Below are 22,444 nucleotides of genomic sequence, written 5' to 3' on the forward strand. Positions count from 1 at the left end.
TTTTAAAAATTAGAAATAAAAACTTCCTAGATTTATTAGAATTCAAAGGAAAAGAGAAAATAGGGGGGAAATCACTCATTGCCTTCTGAAAGAAACCCAAAATTAAGACTTTCAAAAATAACATTGTCCAAACCTTGAATTTCTAGGTCAAATAAAGGATATTGCACATATTAAGAAAGAGTTAACATGCCAAGAAACCAATCAGAGTTACAAAAGATTTGGTAACAACCACTATAAAAGAAAGAAAATTGTGTAATACAGTATTCAAAAAGGCAAAAGATAAAGGCTTGCAAGAATAATGTATCATATAATGACTATATATCCTATAATGCTATTGCTAGGTTAAAGGGTTTGCACAGTTTTACAGTCTTTTGTACATAGTTCCAAATTGCTCTCCTGAACAATTGTATCAGTTCACAGCTCCATCAACTGTGTATTAGTGCACCAATTTTCCCATATCCCCTCCAACATTTATCATTTCCTTTTTTTTTTTGTCAAATTAGCCTGTCTGATAGATATGAGGTAGTATCTGGGGTTTTACTAATGTGCATTTCTCTCATTAGTAATGATTTTGAGCATTTTTCCATATGACTAAAGACAGTTTTAATGTCTTCATCTGATAACTGCCTGTTCATATTCTTTGACCATTTGTCAACTGGAGAATGCTTTATATTATAAATTTGACTCTATATTTGAGAAATGAGTCCTTTATCAATGATACTCTAAAAAGTTTGCCCATTTTTAAAAATTTCTCTTCTAATCTTGGTTGCATTGTTTTTGTATGTACAAAAACATTTTAATTTAATGTAGTCAAAATTATCTATTTTTGCATCTCATCTTCTCTTTGTCTTATGTGTACATAAATAAATTATTCCCTTTTCTATATATCTGACAAGCAAACTATTATATACTCCACTAATTGTTTATGGCTTTACCCTTTATTTCTAAATCATGCATGCATTTTGGCATTACCTTGGTATTTGCTGTGTGGTATTGTGCCTAGTTTCTGTCATACTGCTTTCCAGTTTTCCCAGCAGTTTTTCTCAAGCAGTGTATTCTTCCAAAAGCTTGGATCTTCGGGTCTGTCAAATATTAGGTAACTATGATCATTCATTCACTTCTGTTTATTAAATGTCTCATCCCATTGATTCATTACTCTCTTTCTTAACCAGTACCAAGTTGTTTTAATGATTGCTGCTTTAAAATACAGTATGAGATACAGTACTGCTAACCACCTTCCTTAATTTTTATTCATTAATTTCCTGGATATTCTTGGCCTTTTGTTCTTTTGGATGAATTTTATATTTTTCCCCAGCTCTATGAAATAATTTTTGAGCAGTTTGATTGGTAATATGTTGACTTGGCCTATCCATAAGTATTTAAATCCTTTCCAATTGTTTCTGATTTTAATTGCGTAAAATTTATTTTGTAGTTGTGACCACATATTTCCTGGGCTTGTCTTGGCAGATGGACAAGTATTTTATATTGTCTACAGTTATTTTAAATAGGATTTCTCTATCTCTTGCTGTTGAACATTATTGGTAATGTTGAGAAATGCTGGTCATTTATGTCAATTTCTTTTATATCTTGAAACTTTGCTAAAGTTATTGTTTTTGGTAAGTTTTTTTGGTTGAATTTCTAGGATTCTCTAAGTATACCATCATATCATCTGCAAAGAGGATAGTTTTATTTCCTCATTGCTTATTCTAATTCCTTTACTTTCTCTTGTTATAATTAGCATTTCTAGTACAATATTAGTCATGGTAATGTTAGGCATCTTGGCTTCATCCCTGACCTTATCTAATTCATCTTTTCTTATGATGCAACAACGTTATATTCATAGCCTACATTTTCTTTAGTCATTTTTTGGAAACTGTATTCAGTAACTCAGAAATATTTTTTTTTAATCAGTATTGTTCTAGGAATGGGCTTTTTATCCATGTGAGAGGACAGTGTTCAGTTTTATCAATAGGTTTTATACAATAAAGTGATTCCTTACCACAGAAGTTGAAGTCTTTGGGTTTATCTAATACTCTTCTACTAACATTCATTGCTTCTGGGTCTTGTGGAGGAATATTTCTCACCTTGAAGTCCATAGGACTGAGGAAGAATCTTATTCCCAAATTGGGAATAGGTAGGCTGGAGGTCAATAACTTAAAAAATGAACATAAAAGGAAATACTAAGTAGACTCAAAGTCAATCAATGCCAAGTGGCTTTCAATTTTGGCTCAGCTTTTAGCAGAACTTACACAACCATTGGGACATTAAGTGGTAAAGTGGATTAGAGTACCAGGACTGGCTTCAGGAAGACTCATCCTCCTGAGTTCAAATCTTGTCCTAGACATTTACTAGCTGTGTGACCCTGGAGAAGTCACTTAACCTCATTTGCCTCAGTTTTATTATCTGGAAAATGAGCTGAAGAAGGAAATAGCAAACTATTCTAGTAACTTTACCAAGAAAACACCAAATGGGATTATGCATGGAGAGTCAGACAGGTCTAAAAAATGACCAAACAACATCAGCATCATAACCATTAACAGAAACCTATAAGGTAAGAATATCCACATAAGGGGTGAAAGGTAAGAAAGAGGCTGATGGACAGATCTGCCTGGGAAGCAGTGGTGGAGGGGATGAAGAGAATGCTGAGGATTCTGAGTGCTGGGAAGAGAACTTTGGAGCCAACAGTCAAGGTCTTTCTGACTGGGAAGGCAAGGAAAAGGAGCATCTTCCTGGAGCAGAGAGAGACCTGAACCAGATTTCTCCAACAATTGGGACCTGACTTTGTCCAGAGACCCTCAAATACCTCCACTGAGAGTCAACCATCATCTGTGGACTTCTCAACAGGGACTGTGTCGACTCATTCTGACTTTGAGCCACTTAATCCATCTCCCTTGAATCTCTCTCCCTTATTTACCCCTTTGAACTGAATTTAGGATTTAGTTAAGCATAAGTGTAGGAGAAGAAGCAGTTGGTAGAGAAAGAGGCCAAGGCACAGTGGCCTCTGGCCTCCAGACTTTGGGAGCCAATCTGCTTGGGAGGGGCAGACCATTAGGGCTGACCTTTCTCCCACCTTCCTTTTTCCCTCATACCTTTGCCATCACCTGCCTCAAATTTACCTCAATAAACCATTTGGAAATATTTAGACTTTGGGTTTGGGCTTGTTTTAGAGATCAAACAAGGGGATTAGGTTTTCACAGGGATGGGATTGATTTCAACTCTTGTGACTCAGGAATCTCTGACCATTTTTTCCTTGTCAGTTGGTCATACCTAAACACTTGGGGGCTGACAGTTGAAGCCCCCTTGGGAGGTGGAAATTACAAGGGGTCATCTTGTTTCACAGAGACAGTTCTGACCTCAGGGGCTTTAACTCCTCTGAGGGAGACACAGTGCCACCTCACTGAATCAAATCCCTCTCCAGCCCCCTGTCCTCCATTTCTCAAACAACATCCCTTTGGAGTCACATCCTTTCCAAGGAAACAGTACCTGGCTTACCTCTCCCCATAAGTAATGGAGGAGAAAACCAAACCCTTCACTCTCCTTTCCCCTGTCTTCCTCCTTCCTTTTATCTCCTCCATTACAGGGGGATGATATTTTTTGCTGCTTTATAATTTTATGTTCCTAATCTCTTCCACTGAACAATTTTTTTTCTATTTTTTAACCAGCAACAAATAGTTGTAATGATTATTGTTCCCAATATCTGACTTTCTCTTCCCAGAGTTCCAGCCTAAATAACAAATATTTAAAGAAAGAAAAAGAAGAGAAAAAGTCAGTAAAATCGATATAATTTATTGAAAGAGTTTGAAAGTTTGTTCAGTGTACCAGAACACTTTTCTCCTTGCAAAACAGGTGGGAGAGCATCCTTATATCTCTTCTTTTTGAGCCATTCATATTCCATTTTATAATATTATCATATTCCATTTTATTTATTTGTTTCTGTCCCTTAGAATCTTTATCCTACTCATAGCTATGAAAGGCACTTGTTCTGCTAATCTCATATTTTTTTTTTGTAGTATAATCCTTAAATCTAAGGTCTTATCTTATATCTATTTAGAATGTGTTGTAGAATATTGAGGAGGGTGTTGATCTAATCCTAATTTCTGCTACATTTCTTCCCAGTTTCCCCAACAAGATTTATCAAGTATGAAGTTCTTTCCTAAGTCATTTATGTTTTCTGGTTTGTTAGACAGCAGATCATTGTGTTCCACTGGTTCTGATTCTCTTTGTCTAGTTTGTTCCCTTGATCAGTTTTTTTGTTTTAACCACACCAGATGGTTTGATAACTGCTGTTTTATTACATAATCTGAATTCTGGAAGTGCCAGTTATTTTTCCTTCCTTCCTTGTTTCATTATTTCCCTTGATATGTTAGATCTCTCAGATGAATTTTATTATTCTACTTAATTATATAAAACATCACTTTGATACTTTGGAGATAGCTAAGTGGCCCATTGGATAAAACCCAGGACCTCAAGTCAAGAATACCTAAGTTCAAATCAAGCCTCACATATTTCTCAGCTGTGTGACCTTGGACAAGTTTTTAAGGTAATTTTGGTGTGCAGTTAGGTGATGCAGTGGATAGACTTATTTTTTCCAGTAATCAAACCTGGTCTCAGATACTTCCTGGTCTGTGTGACCCAGGACAAGTCACTTAATCCTGTTTGCCTCAGTTTCCTCATCTGTAAAATAAGCCAGAGAAGAAAAATGGCATACCACTCCAGTATTTTTGCCTGAACAACAAAAATTTTGGTAATATCCTCTTAAGTTTAGCAAAGTACCTGCCTGGCACATGGTATGTGCTTAATGAATATTTATTGATTGACTAATTAATTTGTCATATAATCATGGCTCAGCTATGAAGACTGAAGATTTCTCCACCCACTTATTTTTAAGGAATATTTTGTATTTAATGTATATAACTGTTTTGTGTGTCAAGTTTTTTATGCATTTTTAGTTATTTCAAATGGTATCTTTCTTCTTGGATATCATTATTATTATACAGAAATTCTGCTGGTTTTTGAGGTTTAATTTTGTGCCACAATGGTCACCACCTCCAAGTACTTCGCAGGGTCACAGGTGTGAAGAAGAGAGTTTCATTTTCACAAAGGATTCTGGTGAAACTCAATGAGGTTAAAAGTTCCATAGCCAGCATCCCAGAAGTAGGATGTGAACTTGGGTTCTCTAACTACTGAGCGATCTTGTTTTCCATTTTACAATTCTCCCTGGTTACTTGCCCTTGACAAGAAAAATATTTCTATTCCCCCAAAATTCATCTACAGAAAATTGTAGGACATTTTAATTTCTTTTTTCTCAAAGAGCAAAACTAGGGGTTTTCATTTACACAGACCACTAATTCAGGACATGAGGTCACAGCTGCTTCCTGAAAAAAAGAGAGATGTCAGTTATCAACTTTCCAAAAAATGGGGAGTTTGGGCCAAAATTATTTCCATTTCGCGTTTCTAGGAAGAAGTGGGAAGCTGTTAATCAAGATTGGAGAGGGTGAAGAATTCAGGCCGCAGGATGAGTGAAGAAAGCTCGAAAAAGCTGAATGCAATACTATTTCGGCCGCCCTAACCCTTGAAGCTCAGCAAATGGGAGAGAGGAAGCTATGCTCTCATCAGGACTTTGTCCCCTCCCTGGCTAGAGAAGCTGGCTAGCGATCGAGCAAGCACTCATTCTGCATTGTCACCCGAGCCAATTGCAGCGGACCTAACAAAACCCTGCCCTGCGGAAGGAGCGGAAGGAACCGTTTCTCCGTCTTGTTTGTTTCTTTGATTGGGGAACCTTAATAGCCCAAGGCACTGATCAGCTGAAAATAGAGACGTACCTCCTTCTGTTAGCAGAAAAAATGCACATCCTTTTGGATCTTCTGCTGCTGATCCCCATTCTGATTTTCTCCACTGTAGAGTCTTTCGTGAAGCTTTTAATTCCTAAGAAGAGAAAATCAGTCAGTGGAGAAATTGTACTTATTACTGGCGCTGGACATGGCATTGGGAGACTCACCGCCTATGAATTTGCCAAACTTAAAAGCAAACTGGTTCTCTGGGATATCAATAAGGTAATAGTACTACTATGTTTTTAAACCTTTTATAGGAAGGAACCTCCTACAGCATCCTTGTAAGGCAGATATGTAGAATTTCTCTTTCACCACTGGAAAAAAATAAACATATAACAGTTAAATGTGTTTATTTAGGGTCATGTGATAGGCAGAGAAACCACAATTTCTAGTTCTTAATCCAGGGTTCTGCAATACAACACGATTTTATTCAGCTGGCTTTCTCCTCCCCAGTTCCCTAAATCTGATCTCGAAGACCGTTTTTTTGTTTGTTTGTTTGTTTGTTTGTTTTTTAAGAAGTCCTTTTTCATTCCACCTTAGTCCCTGCCGGGATACAAGGAAGGACTCAGAAATGCCTGTCGCTTGAAGGTCTTGCCTTAGCTGGAGAATAAAGGGCTTGGCCCTAGGCTCATTTGTGTCTTTGATACAGATCTACTTTCCTCACAAGTTCCAGGAAGCTTGAAATAAAATAAAATTAACTAAGATTTCTGCGTGAGCTTTGAGCTCTTCAAGCACTGACTTTGGAATCAGAAAACCCGAGTTCAGCTCCCCTCCTTTGATGCTTTGGGGCTTTCATTTCCTCTTCTGAAGATGATGTGCGGATGGGATGCACTGGTTTCTGAAGTTCTTTCGAAATCTAGGTCTGTGATCTGGTGAAACCACTGGAATCATGTGAAATACAAGGGAAATTTATTATTTTTTTTAAAACAAATCCCTGTTTGCGATTACTGATGAAAATGACCTTTCAAGATTACGTCCCTAAGCAAACAGAAAGTCCAAGGCTTCTTTCAGAATTTCTTCCTTATTTTACTAAATGTTTCACCTACTAGAAACAATAACTATTTGTGGATAATTTCGTTTGGTGATGTATTCCACCAGTACTAGTGAAGATACAAGCCTAAGGTGAGAGAGTACTGATTGAGACTATCCAATCCCGTCTATGGTGACCATTCAAGTATAAAGAGTTCTGCATGGCACATTCAAGTCTGGGGCATTGCTCAGCCCTTCTGAGGCCAGTCTCTGGGCTACAGTGTTGTGGACAGAAAATGGTAATTCTCTCTTTAAAGTGAGACAAGGTGACTCAAAACAAAGTTTGAAGCAACTTTTTAATTTCAATCAACTGTGAGGATCATCGTTCAGCTTAGGAAATCTGTAGGGGGACTTGTTTCATTTATATGGCTATGAAGTAATAAGAAGAAGTTTGGAAAGAGGTTAGTGACCTACCATAATGAGCTGAGACTGTGAATGCCATCCATTCGAACTCCTGTTTTCCAGAAACTTTTCCTTCAAGCAAGGCTAAATGACAATTGAAGGAGCACTTTAGATTCATCACAATATTACCATAGACTTGGCCCGTGTATACTCATTGAAATTTAGTACATTTTCATTGTTTTTTTTTAAGAGTGTCTTTTCAGGCAGTTATCAATACTGAGTAATTAGCAGAATGTTCTTGAAACTGCCTTTCAAAAACTGTGTTGGCCTAAACATAAGCTGACTTCAATATTAAACAGAGCATTCTTTTTTTAAATAGAAGTTTTAGAACTTGCTTAAATGTAAACTATCCTATGAATACTTTGTGTAAGCTAAGGGAAACTAACAGTTCCATAAACCTTTTTGTTTTCTGAGACTGATGCTGTAACTTTCTAAGATTTAACTGGTAACTGAAATATAGTGTTAACTAAACTTTTTGCCAGTTACTCACAATTTGCTCTCTAAAAGGACCAACATCTAGTCTAAAACTGTCATTCTAAAAACTTTTTTCAACAATGGAAAACTTTACTTTTAACAAATTTTTGAGGAAATTCTTGTAGTACAATATTTTTTTAAAAAGTTAAATACCTTCCACTAATGGTTTCAAATAACAGGACTAATTTTAAAGGATTTTTTTTTTCAAATCACAATTTTATTCTGAATCTAACAGTATCACAATCTGTGACTATCATTGTTTGCTACCAAAAAGCATCTTCTATATGAAATGTCTCAAAATATTTTCCCCCTTTACTTATATAAACCAATATATTAGAGATTATTAACTTCACTAGATTTTTTTTAATTTGAGAGATGTTATTTAAGATTTGCTCTGTTGAGTATGTCAGTATCTTTGTAAATGAGTTGGAACTATACAACCATTTTAAAAATATTTTTTTAAATTTTTTTCCATGGTTACATGATTTATGTTGTCTCCCTTCCCTTTTCCCTCCCCATCTTGAGCTGACAAGCAATTCCACTCAAAATCTATTTCCATATTATTCATTTTTACAGAAACATATTTTAAGAATATGGTGACATAACACTATTCATCATGAGCACTAGAAGGAAACCTACGTTAGAGTTAGGAATCATCCTATTTTCATTTCTTCTGCATTTGGAATATAGTCAGTAGGTTTGTGGAGATTTGTCTCATTGTCAGAATCTTGGGAAAGGCTTTTCATAGAAACTTTCAACCAAGAATAAGAGGTGTTCCATTATCTGAGGGAAGGGGGTAGAAACCATGAGGGTAAAGAACTGAAGACAAAAATACTCTAAAAATATTCTTCAAAATAAAAACAACAACTGCTGGTATCCTCAGGGCTTAGTGCACTGATGTATCAATTAGTAGATGAAGTTCTTTTACAGTCCATAAACCAGTGAAATCAAAGTTTAGGAACAAAGTATCAGAGATACAGAACTTGAAGAAGCCTTAGAAGTTAACTAGCCCAACCTACTCAATTTACAGATGAGGAAACTGGAGTCCAGAAAATTTAAAGGCTTTGCCCATCATCCTATTTTTAAAAAACCCTTACCTCTGCCTTAGAACGGCAGAAGAGTGGTAAGGGCTAGGCAATGGGGGTTAAGTGACTTGCCCAGGGTCACATAACTGGCCTGCCTGAGGTCAGATTTGAGCCTAGGAACTCCCTTCTCTAGGCCTGGCTCTCAATTCACTGAGCTACCCAGCTGCCTCCTGTTATCCTATTGGTAGTGTCAAGACCAGGTCTTCTGTTCTGAAGCTCAGCACTAAATCATGCATATAAGACAATTTCCTTTTAAAAAATCTAATAATATTGACAATGTATGAATAGCAATTATATAAAAAGACACCAATTATTTAAATAGACCATAATACTAATATATTTCAGCAATTAACTTGTCCATCTTACACTTTGGGGCGCAGCCATTTATTCAGTATCAAATTTGGCCATCTCCAGTGGCTCTCCATATTGACTCAACACAAACATAGTGTTTTACTGATTCAAATAGTAAAGTGGGTGTGTTTGCAGTGTGTACTCACCTCACAGTACAATATCCTTCTTTGTAGAATTTTTTGAATTCTTTGTAGATTACTTCAGTACTTCTTATAAAAATCACTAATGAGCTAGGTGGCTCAGTGGATAGAAAGCCAGGCCTGAAGAGGGGAAGTTCTGGGTTAGAATCTGGCTTCAGACACTTCCTAGCTATGTGACCCTGGGCAAATCACTTAGCCCCCATTGCCTAGCTCTTATCCCTCTTCTGCCTTGGAACCAATACACAATAGTGATTCTAAAATGTAAGAAAAAGGTTTGCAGTTTGGGGGATTTTTTTTTGGATTACTATTATCTTTTTTTAAATTTTAAATTAAATTTAAAAAAATTTTTTTCCCACAGTTACATGATTCATGTTTTCTTCCTCCTCTCTTCCCTCCCCACTCCCGGAGTTGACAAGTACTTCCACTGGGTTATACATATATTGTCACTCAAAACCTATTTCCTTATTATTCTTTTTTGTAATAGAGTAGCCTTTTAAAACCCAAAACCCAAACCATATACCCATATGAGCAAGTGATAAATCAAATGTTTCTTTTTTTTTTAATATGGATTTCTACTCCCACAGTGTAAAGATTAAAATTTGGGGGATACTGATAGAGGTAGAAATTAGTTTCTCACTGCAAGGAGTATTATATTTTTAGAGGTTTATTGAAGATTAAGGATTAAAGAAAATACAAGATAAGAAAGCACATGTCTAGGCACAAGCAAGCAGGGCCAGGAGCCAGAGCAGTCAGATGAGTCAAAAGGCTAAAAAGGCTTGGAGAAACGCAGCTTAGAAATCATTATCTAGGCTATCCTTCTTTAAAAAACATTGAGAGTCTTTTCTCCCATTAGGTCGCCAACTGTAAAGATTAAAATTTGGGAGATACTGATAGAGGTAGAAATTAGTTTCTTTCTGCAAGGAGTATTATATTTTTAGAGGTTTATTGAAGATTAAGGATTAAAGAAAATACAGGATAAGAAAGGGGTGTGTGTGGATGGAATATAATTTATGGGAAGCAGTAAACAGGTGTGTTTGGTTGGCTATAGCTTAGAGAGGATAGAAAAATTCAGTTAATCTAGAAAGTTAGACTATGTTAAGGGTTTGTAACCTGAAGCAATATGTTGCATTACCTTTCTGAATGATTATAGCCACAGACCAAGGCAGACCTTAGGTTTGGAAAAAGGGAATTGAGGCTTCATATTCTACATCCTGAATTTTTAAAAATGCTATTCTCATTAAAATGTTTTTAAAAAATTGATGAATCCATTTAAATAAAATTATTAACAATTTTCAATTTTGAGAATGCAGTGTGGTTGTCGTTTGAATTCTGGCCTCACCCCTTTTGTCTGATTACAGCATGGCATTGAGGAGACAGCTGCAGAGTGCAGAAAGTTGGGCGCAAGAGCTCATGCCTACGTGGTAGACTGCAGTAACAGAGAAGAAATCTACAATTATGCAAAGAAGGTAACAATTCAAGTATAATATTTAGATGGACCCACTAACATAGATTGGCTGTCCTCTAGGTTATCGATGGATATCTCATCTGGAATCTAGTCCATCTTGTCTCCAAGGGAAATTTCTATTTCCACATTTGTGGGGAGGTGGAGGAACTCCATGGATACAACTCTAACATATCTCCCAAAATTGTTTGGAAATTAAAAGGCAGAATCTAGGATATTTTTGGCTGGGTGATCTTTTTTTCCTTGTCAATCCATTCTCTTCTGTAGCATCTGACCCCACTAGAACAGAGTGAAAAATACTAGAAACTGAGGAAGAAGCAAAGGGTATTCTAATGTATTCTCAGCAGAGCAAGCATGCATGCATGAACCCTCTCCTAAGGAGAGGAGCCCATTAGATACAGAAATTAACCAGTTTTTTTGTTTGTTTGTTTGAAAGATAAAGAGGAAAAAAAGGGGGAAAAAGATTATTGCTTGAGGGACAGTTGTAACAGCAAATTCCTGTCAGTAACTCTAATGACTTTAATGAGTCCCATAATAACTATCTTATCTGGATATCTCTGGAGCTCCTCTTGGTGAGATAATGATCATCCCCTAAAGGAAAGGATCCTAGGATTGTTCTCAGTCCAGGCCCTGTTGATGCAGAGAGGAGAGGGTTTATTTGGTAGGTCCCCATTTCTCAAGCTTAGCTTATAGTCACAAAGGATTATTGTCATGTATCAGAAACCCCTGGAAAAATGGCAGCTTGAGCAAATTCTACCAAGTATTATAGTCAATATTCCTTTCACTTTCTCATCCCTTATCTCCAAGAGGGGCATATTGGGCCAGAATTATATCTATTAGAGTATATATGTAGTCTAGAGTGATGACCTTATTTTATGGAACCCCCAAATTAACCTTTTATCCCTTGAGACTTGTCCAGATTGACCCTTGTCTTAGACTGAACAAGAAACCTTAAAGTACCCAATGATCTCAGACTAGATAGAATTAGCAAATATAATCAAATCATAAGTATCCTTTTGTCTTATAAGTTTCTTCCATTTTATCTAGACTTTCACCAGGCAGTCTAGCCTCTGGCTTTCCTTTTCTCCTAGTTTCCTTTCCTTATCTCCATGTAAGCCAATCAGTTGTCCTTCCTGTCCTTTATTCCCCAAAGTGTATATAGCAGCGATGGTGAACCTATGGCATGGGTGCCAAAAATGGCACTCTCTTTGGGCACAGGGCTACATTCCCCACTCCACCCCCACCCCCAGAGTCCATAAATAAAAAGGCAGAGGGATTTGGACAGAGCTGCTCCCCTCCCCCTCTCCACCCATGCCTGATAACATTTTTTCACATCCCCTACCCCTCTGCCCAGCAACCCAATGGGAATGCTTCCTTCCTCCCCTGTGTGGGGTAAGGGGGGTTGGGGGGCACTTAGCACTCAGTGTGGGGGAGGGGCACAGCACATGGTCTCTGGAGGGGGACTAGCACTTGGTCTGGAGTGGAGTGGGGATGGGGCCCAGCACTTCATCTCTTAAAGGTTTGTCATCACTGCTATATAAGATCCCAAGTTCTTCAGTTCATTGGAAAATCCCCTTTTGAATTGCATTTTCCCAGAGACAATGTTCCCAGAGTCCCAGATCTTGTCTTTATGTGGCATTTTGCACATGAAACTGTGTGAAGGCTTTTAGAGCATTTTCTCTCTTATCCTGATTGAAGATTTGTTCCTTCTAATTACTTTGGCAGTTCCGTGTTTTTCAAGGTTGACTAGGGGTATAATATTCTTTCACATTTTGAAAATACAAGGGCTCAAAAAAAAAAAGTCGCTTTTCCTGATCATGCCCAAAGGAAAGGTAATTTATAACTTACTTTTGCCAGCTTTACTTTGTCCCACACAATACTGTTAATGTAGGAGATGTATACTGTGTTGTCTATCAACAAATTTATTCAATCAAGCAATAGTTAGAGATGGGGAACCAAGTAGAGAGCAACTTCAATGAAGTCCACTCAGTCTCTAGAATTACTCAAGAATCAAGGGATATATTCCTAACATGTATGTAGCCATTCAAAAGTTCAAGCTTTGTCTCTCTTTTCCCCTTTTTTCTCTCCTTCTTTGAAGTCTCTTTAAACTCAGGCAACTTTGCTATTTCTCAGTTAATCAGAAGCTCCCTGGGAACAATCTGAATTAGATAATTAGGAGCTCACAGAGAACTCTGAAATAGATACCATCCTGAACCACCTAGTTCTTAGGTGGTTCTTAGATTAGTATCAGTTCCAAGGCAGAAGAATAGCAAGGACTAGGCAATTAGGGGGTTAAGTGACTTTCCCAGGTCATGCAGCTAGGAAATATCTGAGATCAATCCAGACAAGGTCTGAGTTGAACCCTGTAATCAATCTACTGAGCCACCTCACTGCCCCAAAAGTATTCAAATCTTAAATCTTAAAAGTTGCAAGGGACCAAATAGGTCTTTTAGCCCAACCATCTTCATTTTACAAATGAAGAAATAAGAGAAAAGAGAAATGTGATAGGATCTGTGGAAGGTCATACACAGACAAGAATCTAGGTCTCTTGATAACTAGTTTAGTCCTCCTCTTTGTCCTGCAAAATGCTGAATATCTCAACTTTTTTATGTTACTGGCACAAGAGAGAAATAATGGGTCCATTACACCAAACTTTTTAGTTCTATTTTGTAACAATTAAAGTAGTTTATGCCATTAAACTGTAATAGATAAAAGAGTGGTTGCCTTAAATTGTGACCACAAAAATATGGTTTCAAACATTGTCTTGAGTTAAATCAAATATAAACTGGTCGCCAGGGAAAATTTCCCAAATATGAAATATACCCAAGTCAGCTGGGTTTTTATGGAGATTTTAATTAATATAAATAAGGAATTAATGAAAGAGAGAGAGTAAGAGGAAACAATGAGGAAAGGGCTAGGCCAGCCTAGGCCCAAGCCCTAAGAGAGAGATCAGTCAGTCTTTAATCTACTCATCACAAGATTAGTCCCAAGCAAGATTCTAGCGTTCAGAGAGACCCACCAGTTTAGCTCCTGAGCTCCACTTCAGCTTCCAACATTGAATTCCTTTTTTTCAGAGGCCTTCTGATTCTCCTTTTAAAGAGAATTTTCTCCTATGTCACCTCCCCTAAGTTCTCACATCTACCAATCACAGTAGACGTTTTCCAAAGGACAGGCCATTCTTAATTGAGTAGACTAAACTTTTGAGTAATTCACACCTGAGTAGACTAAAACCTCACACCTCTTTTGTTAAGGCTTGTCCCTTACAAGTTTGCAAGTTGCCTGACCTTCATAGGTACTTAGCACCTTCCTAAAAATAGACTTAGCTTAAGGCTTTTGCTTCACTATAAGTATGAGTTAAGTACTTTTTTCATTGTTCAGTAAAGAGTTTACAACTTTATCTTCCCCTAAAGTATGCTTATGTATGGGTGGAGTAGAGTTCTCACATTCCTGACTAAGTCCCTTCATTGTTTAAAATGAGAAATGGTCTTAACCAAGTGTTCTGAAGTAGGGTCTGAGAATTTTTAAGATTCACAATTTAAAGTAAATAGAGTCAAAATATTCAGGATTTTGCTCTGTATGTATATGTACATATGTATGTTTTTATGTTACATTCCTAACTGTAGGAAACAAATTCTAATAAACTCCTTAGCAGTTATTATATAGTATATCTATCTATCTATCTATCTATCTATCTATCTATCTATCTATCTATCTAACATATATAGTATATATAAGACCATGTTTCTGTAGCTACTGTCTACTACAATAACTTGTGTAAACTGGTCTCCTTTGTTTATTAAAGTCTACTATTGGATCTGTTTTCCATATTTTCTTCTGAGAGGGAGAAACAGAAATAGAATGGTCTGTTAATGTTTTTTAAGATAAATTTGTTTTTTATGTGTTTTATGTTGCTTTCCAAAGCTAACTGTTAAAGTGAGATGGAATCTTTGAAATTGTCTAATGCTGTTGTTTGATTTTTATAAATGAGGAAACTAGATGACCAGAGAGGTAAAGAAATTTGTCTGAGGTCACACAGGTAGGAGATGGCAGAACCAATGTATGAAAGTAGTCTTTGTACCCCAGATTCAGAGATTTTTTTCTACTATATTTCACTGCCATGCTCATAGTTTTTATATAAGAGAACTATTGAGAGACCCTTAATTATTGACATTACCAGCTGTTATTTCTTTATAGATATCAAAATTTCTTATATGAATTATTAAAACATATGCTCTTCTTGGTAAGATAATTTTCTAGCTTAATTAATTTTCCCCACTTATACCCAAAACTTAAAAAAAGTGTTTTTGTTGGATCTTTTTCTAAAACTATATATGAGACTTTTAAAAGAGAGTATACTTATATTTATGATTCTGGGTCATCATTGTGAATATTGACTGTTGTATTGTCTTACAGATACAGCTGTAGATACAAATGTAGATGGCCAAGACCCAGGGCTGAAAGACATATTGTAGTTGAACAACTATCTGTGTAGATACAAATGCAGATGGCTAAAGACCTAGGGCTGAATGACTTATTGTAATTGAACAAATGTCAACAAGAAACTTTTACCCAAGCCCCCAGAACTATTCTGATTGGTTACCTTTAGCCCTCAGGGAAAACTATTTCAAGTTTGAGATTCTTTATGAATGAATGCATTGAATGCCTTTAGTATCATTGAGATACATTATTATTTGCCTCTTTTTTTCTCCTTCTTCAAGCCTTCCCTCCCACACAGTAAGTTTGTCTTAAATGGTGTCTTCCAGGACAATGTAACTGAAATGAAGATACATTTCCTTCCCCCTAGATCTCAGTTATTCAATATTCTATCTTTGTCACAATGTCTTTTACTTCCCCATTGTTAAGTAATTGTTGTTCCCCACCTATTGCTGCTTCTTTATTTCCACTAGTCATCTTGCTTCCATCAAGTGTAATCTTAACCACTCTTTTCTTCATTTTTTTTTAAAACCCTTACCTTCCATCTTAGAATTGGCATGGGCATTGTACCCCCAGAAACTCAGGCAAACTATTATCATGGAAATTTATTTGCTCCCTTAGGCCCTCATGACTCCCCACCCAAAGCATCTGACCTTGAAGATCACTCTCCTTTGATTGTCCCATTGAATTGAGATGGACAAAGAGACATACCCCGTTCATTTATCCTCCAAATCATGAGAAGCACCTCATGCCCTCAGGCAAAAAACCTTCCCCCAACCCCTTGCTCCAGAGTCATACCCTCACTGTTGTAAAGAGTATAAAGTCCCCAGAATTGATGACCTTTGGGGGACAGCATTCCCATCCATGCTGTTCCACCTATGAGAAGGGCTTCCACCTATCCTGGCCAGATTCAACATTACTTTCCAAATTAATACATTTCTCTTTTTATTTTTGAGCTAAGTTTCAGAGTCCTGCATTCTTGCAAAAGGTATCCTTCCCAAACCCCAACAGAATCAGTAAGGCAGAAGAATGGTAAGGGCTAGATAGTGGAATTAAGTGACTTGCCCAGGGTCACACAGCTAGAACATGTCTGTTTAGTCGCCCTCTCCCCTCATTTATTCTTCATAAATCATATTTTCTCCTTTCTTGTTCCTTCTGTTCTTCTTTACTTTTCCCAAATTTCCCAGATATAGTCTGGTCTTTTAATGAGATCAGATAAGGAGAAATACCTTATAACCCTAAAATATAATATAGATACCAGTGAGTAATGAAAATGAAGATGGCTATATTTACCTGGAACATAGGAGGTACTTAATAAATGCTTGTTAATTTGACTGGACTTAACAAGAAAACTCCCGGATCTTTTGAAGGCAAACTGCCCTCTAACAATGCTCCGTCTTGTGAAGTGAGTTTTCTTAACCTAAATTGGTGGCTTCATGATAATTCTATTAAATTCACGTTGTCACATTCACCCCAGTGGTAATTGAACTTGTCAAGTCCTTTGCAAATCTTAACTGGCACAAAACGTGTTAGCTACCTTGGTGTTACCTGAAAATCTAGTAATTTTCCTGTAAAAATACATTTTTTTAAATAGTCAACAGAACTGAAATCAAGCACAAGTTGGAACAGTCATCTGAAGACTTCCTTCCAAGTTTACAATGAACTCTTTTTTAAAAAAAACTTTTGCTTTCCATCTTAGTAATATCTCTTAAGACAGCAGGACAAAGGGTAGGCAAATGGAGTTAAGTGAGTTACCCAGGATCACATAGCTAGGAAATGCCAGGCCAGATTTGAGTTCAATTCCTCCTGACTCCAGGGCTTGACTCTCTCCAAAGAGCTGCCTTGCTGCCCCTTACATTGATAACTCTTAATAACTGGTTTGTATCTGGTCCATATCTCTCCATCTTTTCTACAAGAATTATATCAGTATTAAAGTATCTCAAGTACTTTACTAAAATCTAAGTAAAATGTATCTACAAGATTACTTTGGTCTACTAGTTTTTAATTTTTTTTAAACCTTCACCTTCCATCTTAGAATCAATACTTTGTGTTGGTTCCAGGGCAGAAGAATGGTAAGGGCTAGGCAATAAGGATTAAGTTACTTGACCAGGGTCACACAGCTAGAAAGTGTCTGAAGTCAGATTTAAACCCAGGACCTCCCATCTCTAAACCTGGCTCTCAATCCACTGAGCCACTTACCTGCCCCCAGTGAACCTCTTCTTACATAACTATGTTCTATTTATATATTTTATCCTCTGTTACCTAAATTTTTATTCTAAACTTAGACACTCTGAAATTCAGAATTTCTGTATATACATCAGAACACATAAAGAGGCTGTATATATTTATATGAAACCATTAGTCACCATTTTATATAACAATTAAAATATATATATATATATATATATATATATATATATACATTTCATGTTACTTTCAGGATTGCTCTGCTTCCTTCTAATCTTTCTTTGCATTTTAAAAAGTGTTTCAATAGCTTACTTCTTCATGGCTTTAATATGACTGATCTCCTTTCTTCTCTAAAAATCTCTCCCAAATTAAAACATTTCAGGAGAGCAGGAGGAAATTTGTAACAAATAAACAGTCAAGCAAAATAAAAGATTGCATTATGAAGCTAGTAACTTTTTACACCTTTAGAAAGAAAAATATATTCTTGAAATACTGTTTTGCTAATCATTATATCCAAGTCTATGTGTAAATAGCTCATTAATAAGATATTCATTTGATTTTATTTTAAAAGGTGAAAACAGAAGTAGGAGATGTTAGCATCTTAGTGAATAATGCAGGTGTAGTCTACACATCAGATTTATTTGCTACTCAAGACCCTCAGATTGAAAAAACATTTGAAGTCAATGTTCTGGCTCATTTTTGGGTAAGTACAATTTATTTTATAAAATCATTTCATTTTAAATGATCTAAGCTTAAACTTCTAGTCAGAACTGGGTATACAATTAGTTTCATTTCAGTTCAATACAGCCATATTTTAGGAAATAGAGTATCTTTCTGGCAACCCCCTTTCAGGATGAATCCCAAATATTCTACTTTAGGGAGATACCACTGAACTTTATTCTTCAAGATTTTATGCCCTCTTTTGTGTAGTTCCAAAAGAAGGTGTTTACTATCTTCCTGACATGCTTCTGCATCTGTTGGAGCCAAGAGTAGATCATCTACATATTTGATTAATTTACTGCTTTAAAATATTATATATCTGTGTCTTGGCTCAAAATTTGTGCAAATAAACTCGGGCTTTCCACAAACCCTTGTGGCAGATAACTCCATGTAAATGAAAGCCCTTCCCAGTGAAAGCAAAGATATGCCTGTAGTTCTTATGTATGGGTATGGAAAAAAAGGCTGAGCACAAGTCCACTACTGTAAAGTATGTAGCTGTGCTAGGAATAGGAGAAATAATCATATGTATGTTGGAAACTATGGAGTATCTCTTTATAATGTGGTTGTTCACAGCCCTCAAATCCTGTATGAATCTATAGAGGTGCTTGCCATCGGACCCTATTTTTGGTTTTTTAATGGGCAGGATGGGTGAATTATATTCATATTTACAAGGGATTATTATTCTCTGGTCAATTAATGAGTTTATCACTGGGGTAATACCCTCAATTGCCTCTTTTGAGAGGGGATACTGAGGAATGGAAGGAGGTAGGGTAGGTTTAGTTTTTATCTGCATAGGAACAGCTGACTTAAGTAAGCCTACATCGGAAGAAGATGTGGCCCAAAAAGACTCCAGTATATCTGCAGGTATTATTACAAAGGTGGAATGCTCTTTCCCCTCCTGACTCTCTGAGAGAAGTACAGGGAGTAATTTTAAAGATTCCTCAGGTACTTCCAATGATAAGGAACCATCTGGGGAACAAGTTATTGTGGCTAGGAGTTTGCATAGAAGGTCCCTCCCCAGCAAATTTAAAGGGGAGACAGGCTTCAAAAGGAATGAATGTTATACTTCTAAGGGTTCTACAGACACCATTCTCAAGGAAAGCTTTTTAACTCTTTGGGGTATCCCTGACATTCCCATTATGTTCTCTGAGCCAATGGAATAGCAATGTAAATCATATGTACTCTTTAATACAGATCTGGAAGCTCCAGTGTTCAAAACACAATCATAATAGGTGTTACCCACCTTTAAGGTAACATGGGGCTCATCAGTATGGGGGGGGGGCAGTGGATAGGGACAATGGGTAGTAGAACATCAAGGTCTGGAAAATCAAAGCTTGTATCCTCTGATTCCTGTGCCCCAGCTCTCCCCCCCAACACCTTCATAGTATTTAGGAAGTTCCTTGGGCACCCCCCTGAAGGGCACCCCCCCGAGGGACATTAGCACCCCAAGTATTTTTTTGGACAAGCACCTCTTAAGTAATATTGATGTGGAGTCATTTGGTTTGAGTTACCAGTTTCCCAATATCTATTCCTATAATTATCATTCCTAAAGTTGTGGTCTCCATTATCATTATTATAGTTGTTTCTATAATTATCATTTCTGTAGTTGTTATTAAACTGCATATTCCTTCTGATTGCCTTGAATAAAGTTCTACACTCTATCATTCTGTGACCCTTCTTCTCATAGAATTGGCAGGTAATGAATCGATAATTAGATCCCTGGAGAGGGGCAGGTGCCATTGGTTGAGTATTGCAAAGATGAATTTAGAGTTGTGACTTTAAGTCTAGATTTAAATGACTGCCAAATAAAATTAATTCCCAAGTCATTCTGGAAATTTATGGTAATTTAATTAATATAGAGGGAAGGAATTTAAGGAGAAGAGAGAGGGAGAAAAAAAAAAGAGTTAATTTAAATTGCTCCCACTCAGGCTGAGCCAGGAAGGAGTTAAAGGCCTTGTCCAAAGGGGCCTCCCTGAGCCCCAGGGAAAAGGAAGTCAGTCTTATCATCTCAAGGAAGTTGTCTGAGTGAGCTCCTCCAGGCTGAGTTCCAGGATCCAACTGGCGCCCAGACTGCTCACAGGAAGTGATCAGCCAGATTCAACTTTCAGGGGAAAGAGGTTTTGGGAGATGAAAAAATTCCAAATATATACACCTTTCACCCTTGTATCTCCTCCTCTAAATTTTCACATCTACCAATCACATCAAAGGCTTTATCCAGGACTGCCCATACTTTTAGTTCTTATCTTCTTTGATTATATCTTTTGAGTTATTTAATACTTTGTTAAGTTCACCTTTTGTGACCTTTTTGTGATTAATTTAACCTTTATAGTTACTTAACACCTTTTTGTATTAAGGTCTAAAAATAGACTTAGCTTAAAGTTCTAGCTTCACTATAAGGTGAGAACTAAGTACCTTCATTATTCAATTAGGAGATTACAACTTTATTCTTCCCCTAAAGTATGTCTAAGTAGGGTGGAGTAATGCAAAGTAGTACAAGACATTCCTGATTCTGTTAAAGAGAGAGTGTCTTCATTGTTACAATCAGGATATAGCTAAATCAAATCTTCTAAAGTACAGTCTGAATAGGGTGGAATAGTTGTAAAATTCACAGTATCATGCCCTCTTTCCAGTTTAACAATCCTATCTCTTAAATACGTAAATTGTTTCTCAATTTTCTCCATGAAATCATTAGTCTCTTCCTCCTTTTCTTTGTTTCCCTTTGAAACATATAGAGCCATTTTCCACAATTTTTCAAGGTCTATCTGTGGCCATCTTGGGCAATGTGTTCTAAAAAAATCCCTAATCACTTTGCAAGAGTTATTGACAAAGTACCTTCTAATTTGTCTTATGCAATTTTCTTTAGAAAGGTCAAAATCCAGGTATCAACCCCCAAACTCAATTATTCTGACCATGAATCTGGAGGGTGTCTTTTCTTCATTTTGCTTAATTCTTTCAAATTCTGTCCACTTATCTGTACTGTCTGCACATTCTCTCAGGACTGTTAAGATGGCCTCCCTACAATGGTATAGTTGTAAATAATCCTGTAAACCTTAATTATTCCAATCTCTACCCTACTCAGGTTAACAGGATTTAGAAAGGGCTGTAGCAAAGGATCAAAGATTTAATTATTTGAAAATATGACCTTCAACAGACATGTGCAAAGCCAGAGACCTCTGGGCGGTCCTGGGTTAAGCTAGAGCCTCCATTAGCACAGGGAAATTGATGGACAGGTGATTGGTAGATGTGAGGACTGAGGGGAGGGAACTTGGATGGTTTCCTTAAGGATAGGGGGGTTTGAAGACTCGAGAGGGTGGAGGAGTTTGTCGGAGTGGTTGCGGTGTGCTCTGAGAAGCTTGCGCTGAAGGAAGCTGAAGGTGGGGGCCCCGGAGACTGTTTCTCCATTTTTGGTCACGTGAGTAATAGGGACTGATCTCCTTTCATTGCCCCAGCTATCTAAGGGCTTGGGCCTTTTGGCCCAGCCTAAACAGTAGGGGTATTTAAGCCCTATTCCCTTCTCTCCCCTTTCTCTCTCCCTCTATCTCTCTATCTCTAATTCCTTTCTTCCTCCTGTTTGTAATTAAAACTCCATAAAAGGTTGACGGCTGACTTGAGTTTTCATTAAGGAATTACATAGCTGAATTCCTTGGCGACCTTAAATTAATATATATCAGTCTTTTAAAAGTGATTTCCTTGTCACAATCCTCAGAGTTGTTATAGTCCCATTAGGGATCCTGAGATGGCCAGTGTGCTACATTGAGCCCCCGGGTTTTATTGACATGAGAAATTATTTTATTTTTCTCATGTTCAGTTAAAAAAGCCTGTAGCAAGTTTTCAACTTCTTTGTAAGACGGATTATACTGAAAAAAATGTCTGTCATCTTTTTTGTTACCAGAAAGGGATCTTATTCATATGTGGGAACATTTCATGTGAATTCATTTATTTCTTGGGGAGTAAACAGTACACTGTGCCTTAGAGTCACCACATCCCCGTTGCGTCCTATTTCAGGTACTTCTCTTAGAGGAAAAAGGCCTCTAGTTGAATTTGGTACCTGTGGGTCAGTTTGACTAGAACGAGTTTCTTTAGAAGGATGAGATTTCCTTGGGGCTGGAATTGGTTTTTGGTTAGGAGGACATTTCCTTGGGGCTGGGATTGTTTTTTTGGTAGGAGAAGGAATAGGAGAAACTGGGATTTCAGAAATTTGGGTTTCAGGAGAAGGGGCTTGGGGATTAAATTCAGCCAAGATTTGCAGACCATGAGAGAACCAATTTGTTAGCTGAGCTATAGGAGAAGTGTTTTCCAACTCCATTTCAGGGGAGGAAATTTCCTCAT

The 22,444-nt window shown here is 37.1% G+C and overlaps 1 protein-coding gene across 1 annotated transcript in view; it reads left to right on the forward strand.

Moving 5' to 3' along the window:
• Window positions 1-5,567: 5,567 nt before the first annotated feature.
• The window catches only part of LOC100016979 (estradiol 17-beta-dehydrogenase 11), a 50,963-nt gene continuing 34,086 nt past the window's right edge, over window positions 5,568-22,444 (forward strand). The window contains exons 1-3 of the mRNA XM_001370641.4: window positions 5,568-6,053; window positions 10,671-10,778; window positions 17,967-18,098. Coding sequence (XP_001370678.1) covers window positions 5,844-6,053; window positions 10,671-10,778; window positions 17,967-18,098 — 450 coding nt within the window. The 5' untranslated portion in view covers window positions 5,568-5,843. The remainder of the gene's footprint in view (window positions 6,054-10,670; window positions 10,779-17,966; window positions 18,099-22,444) is intronic.

The sequence above is a fragment of the Monodelphis domestica genome, chromosome 6, assembly GCF_027887165.1.
Source record: "Monodelphis domestica isolate mMonDom1 chromosome 6, mMonDom1.pri, whole genome shotgun sequence".
Lineage (NCBI taxonomy): Eukaryota > Metazoa > Chordata > Mammalia > Didelphimorphia > Didelphidae > Monodelphis > Monodelphis domestica.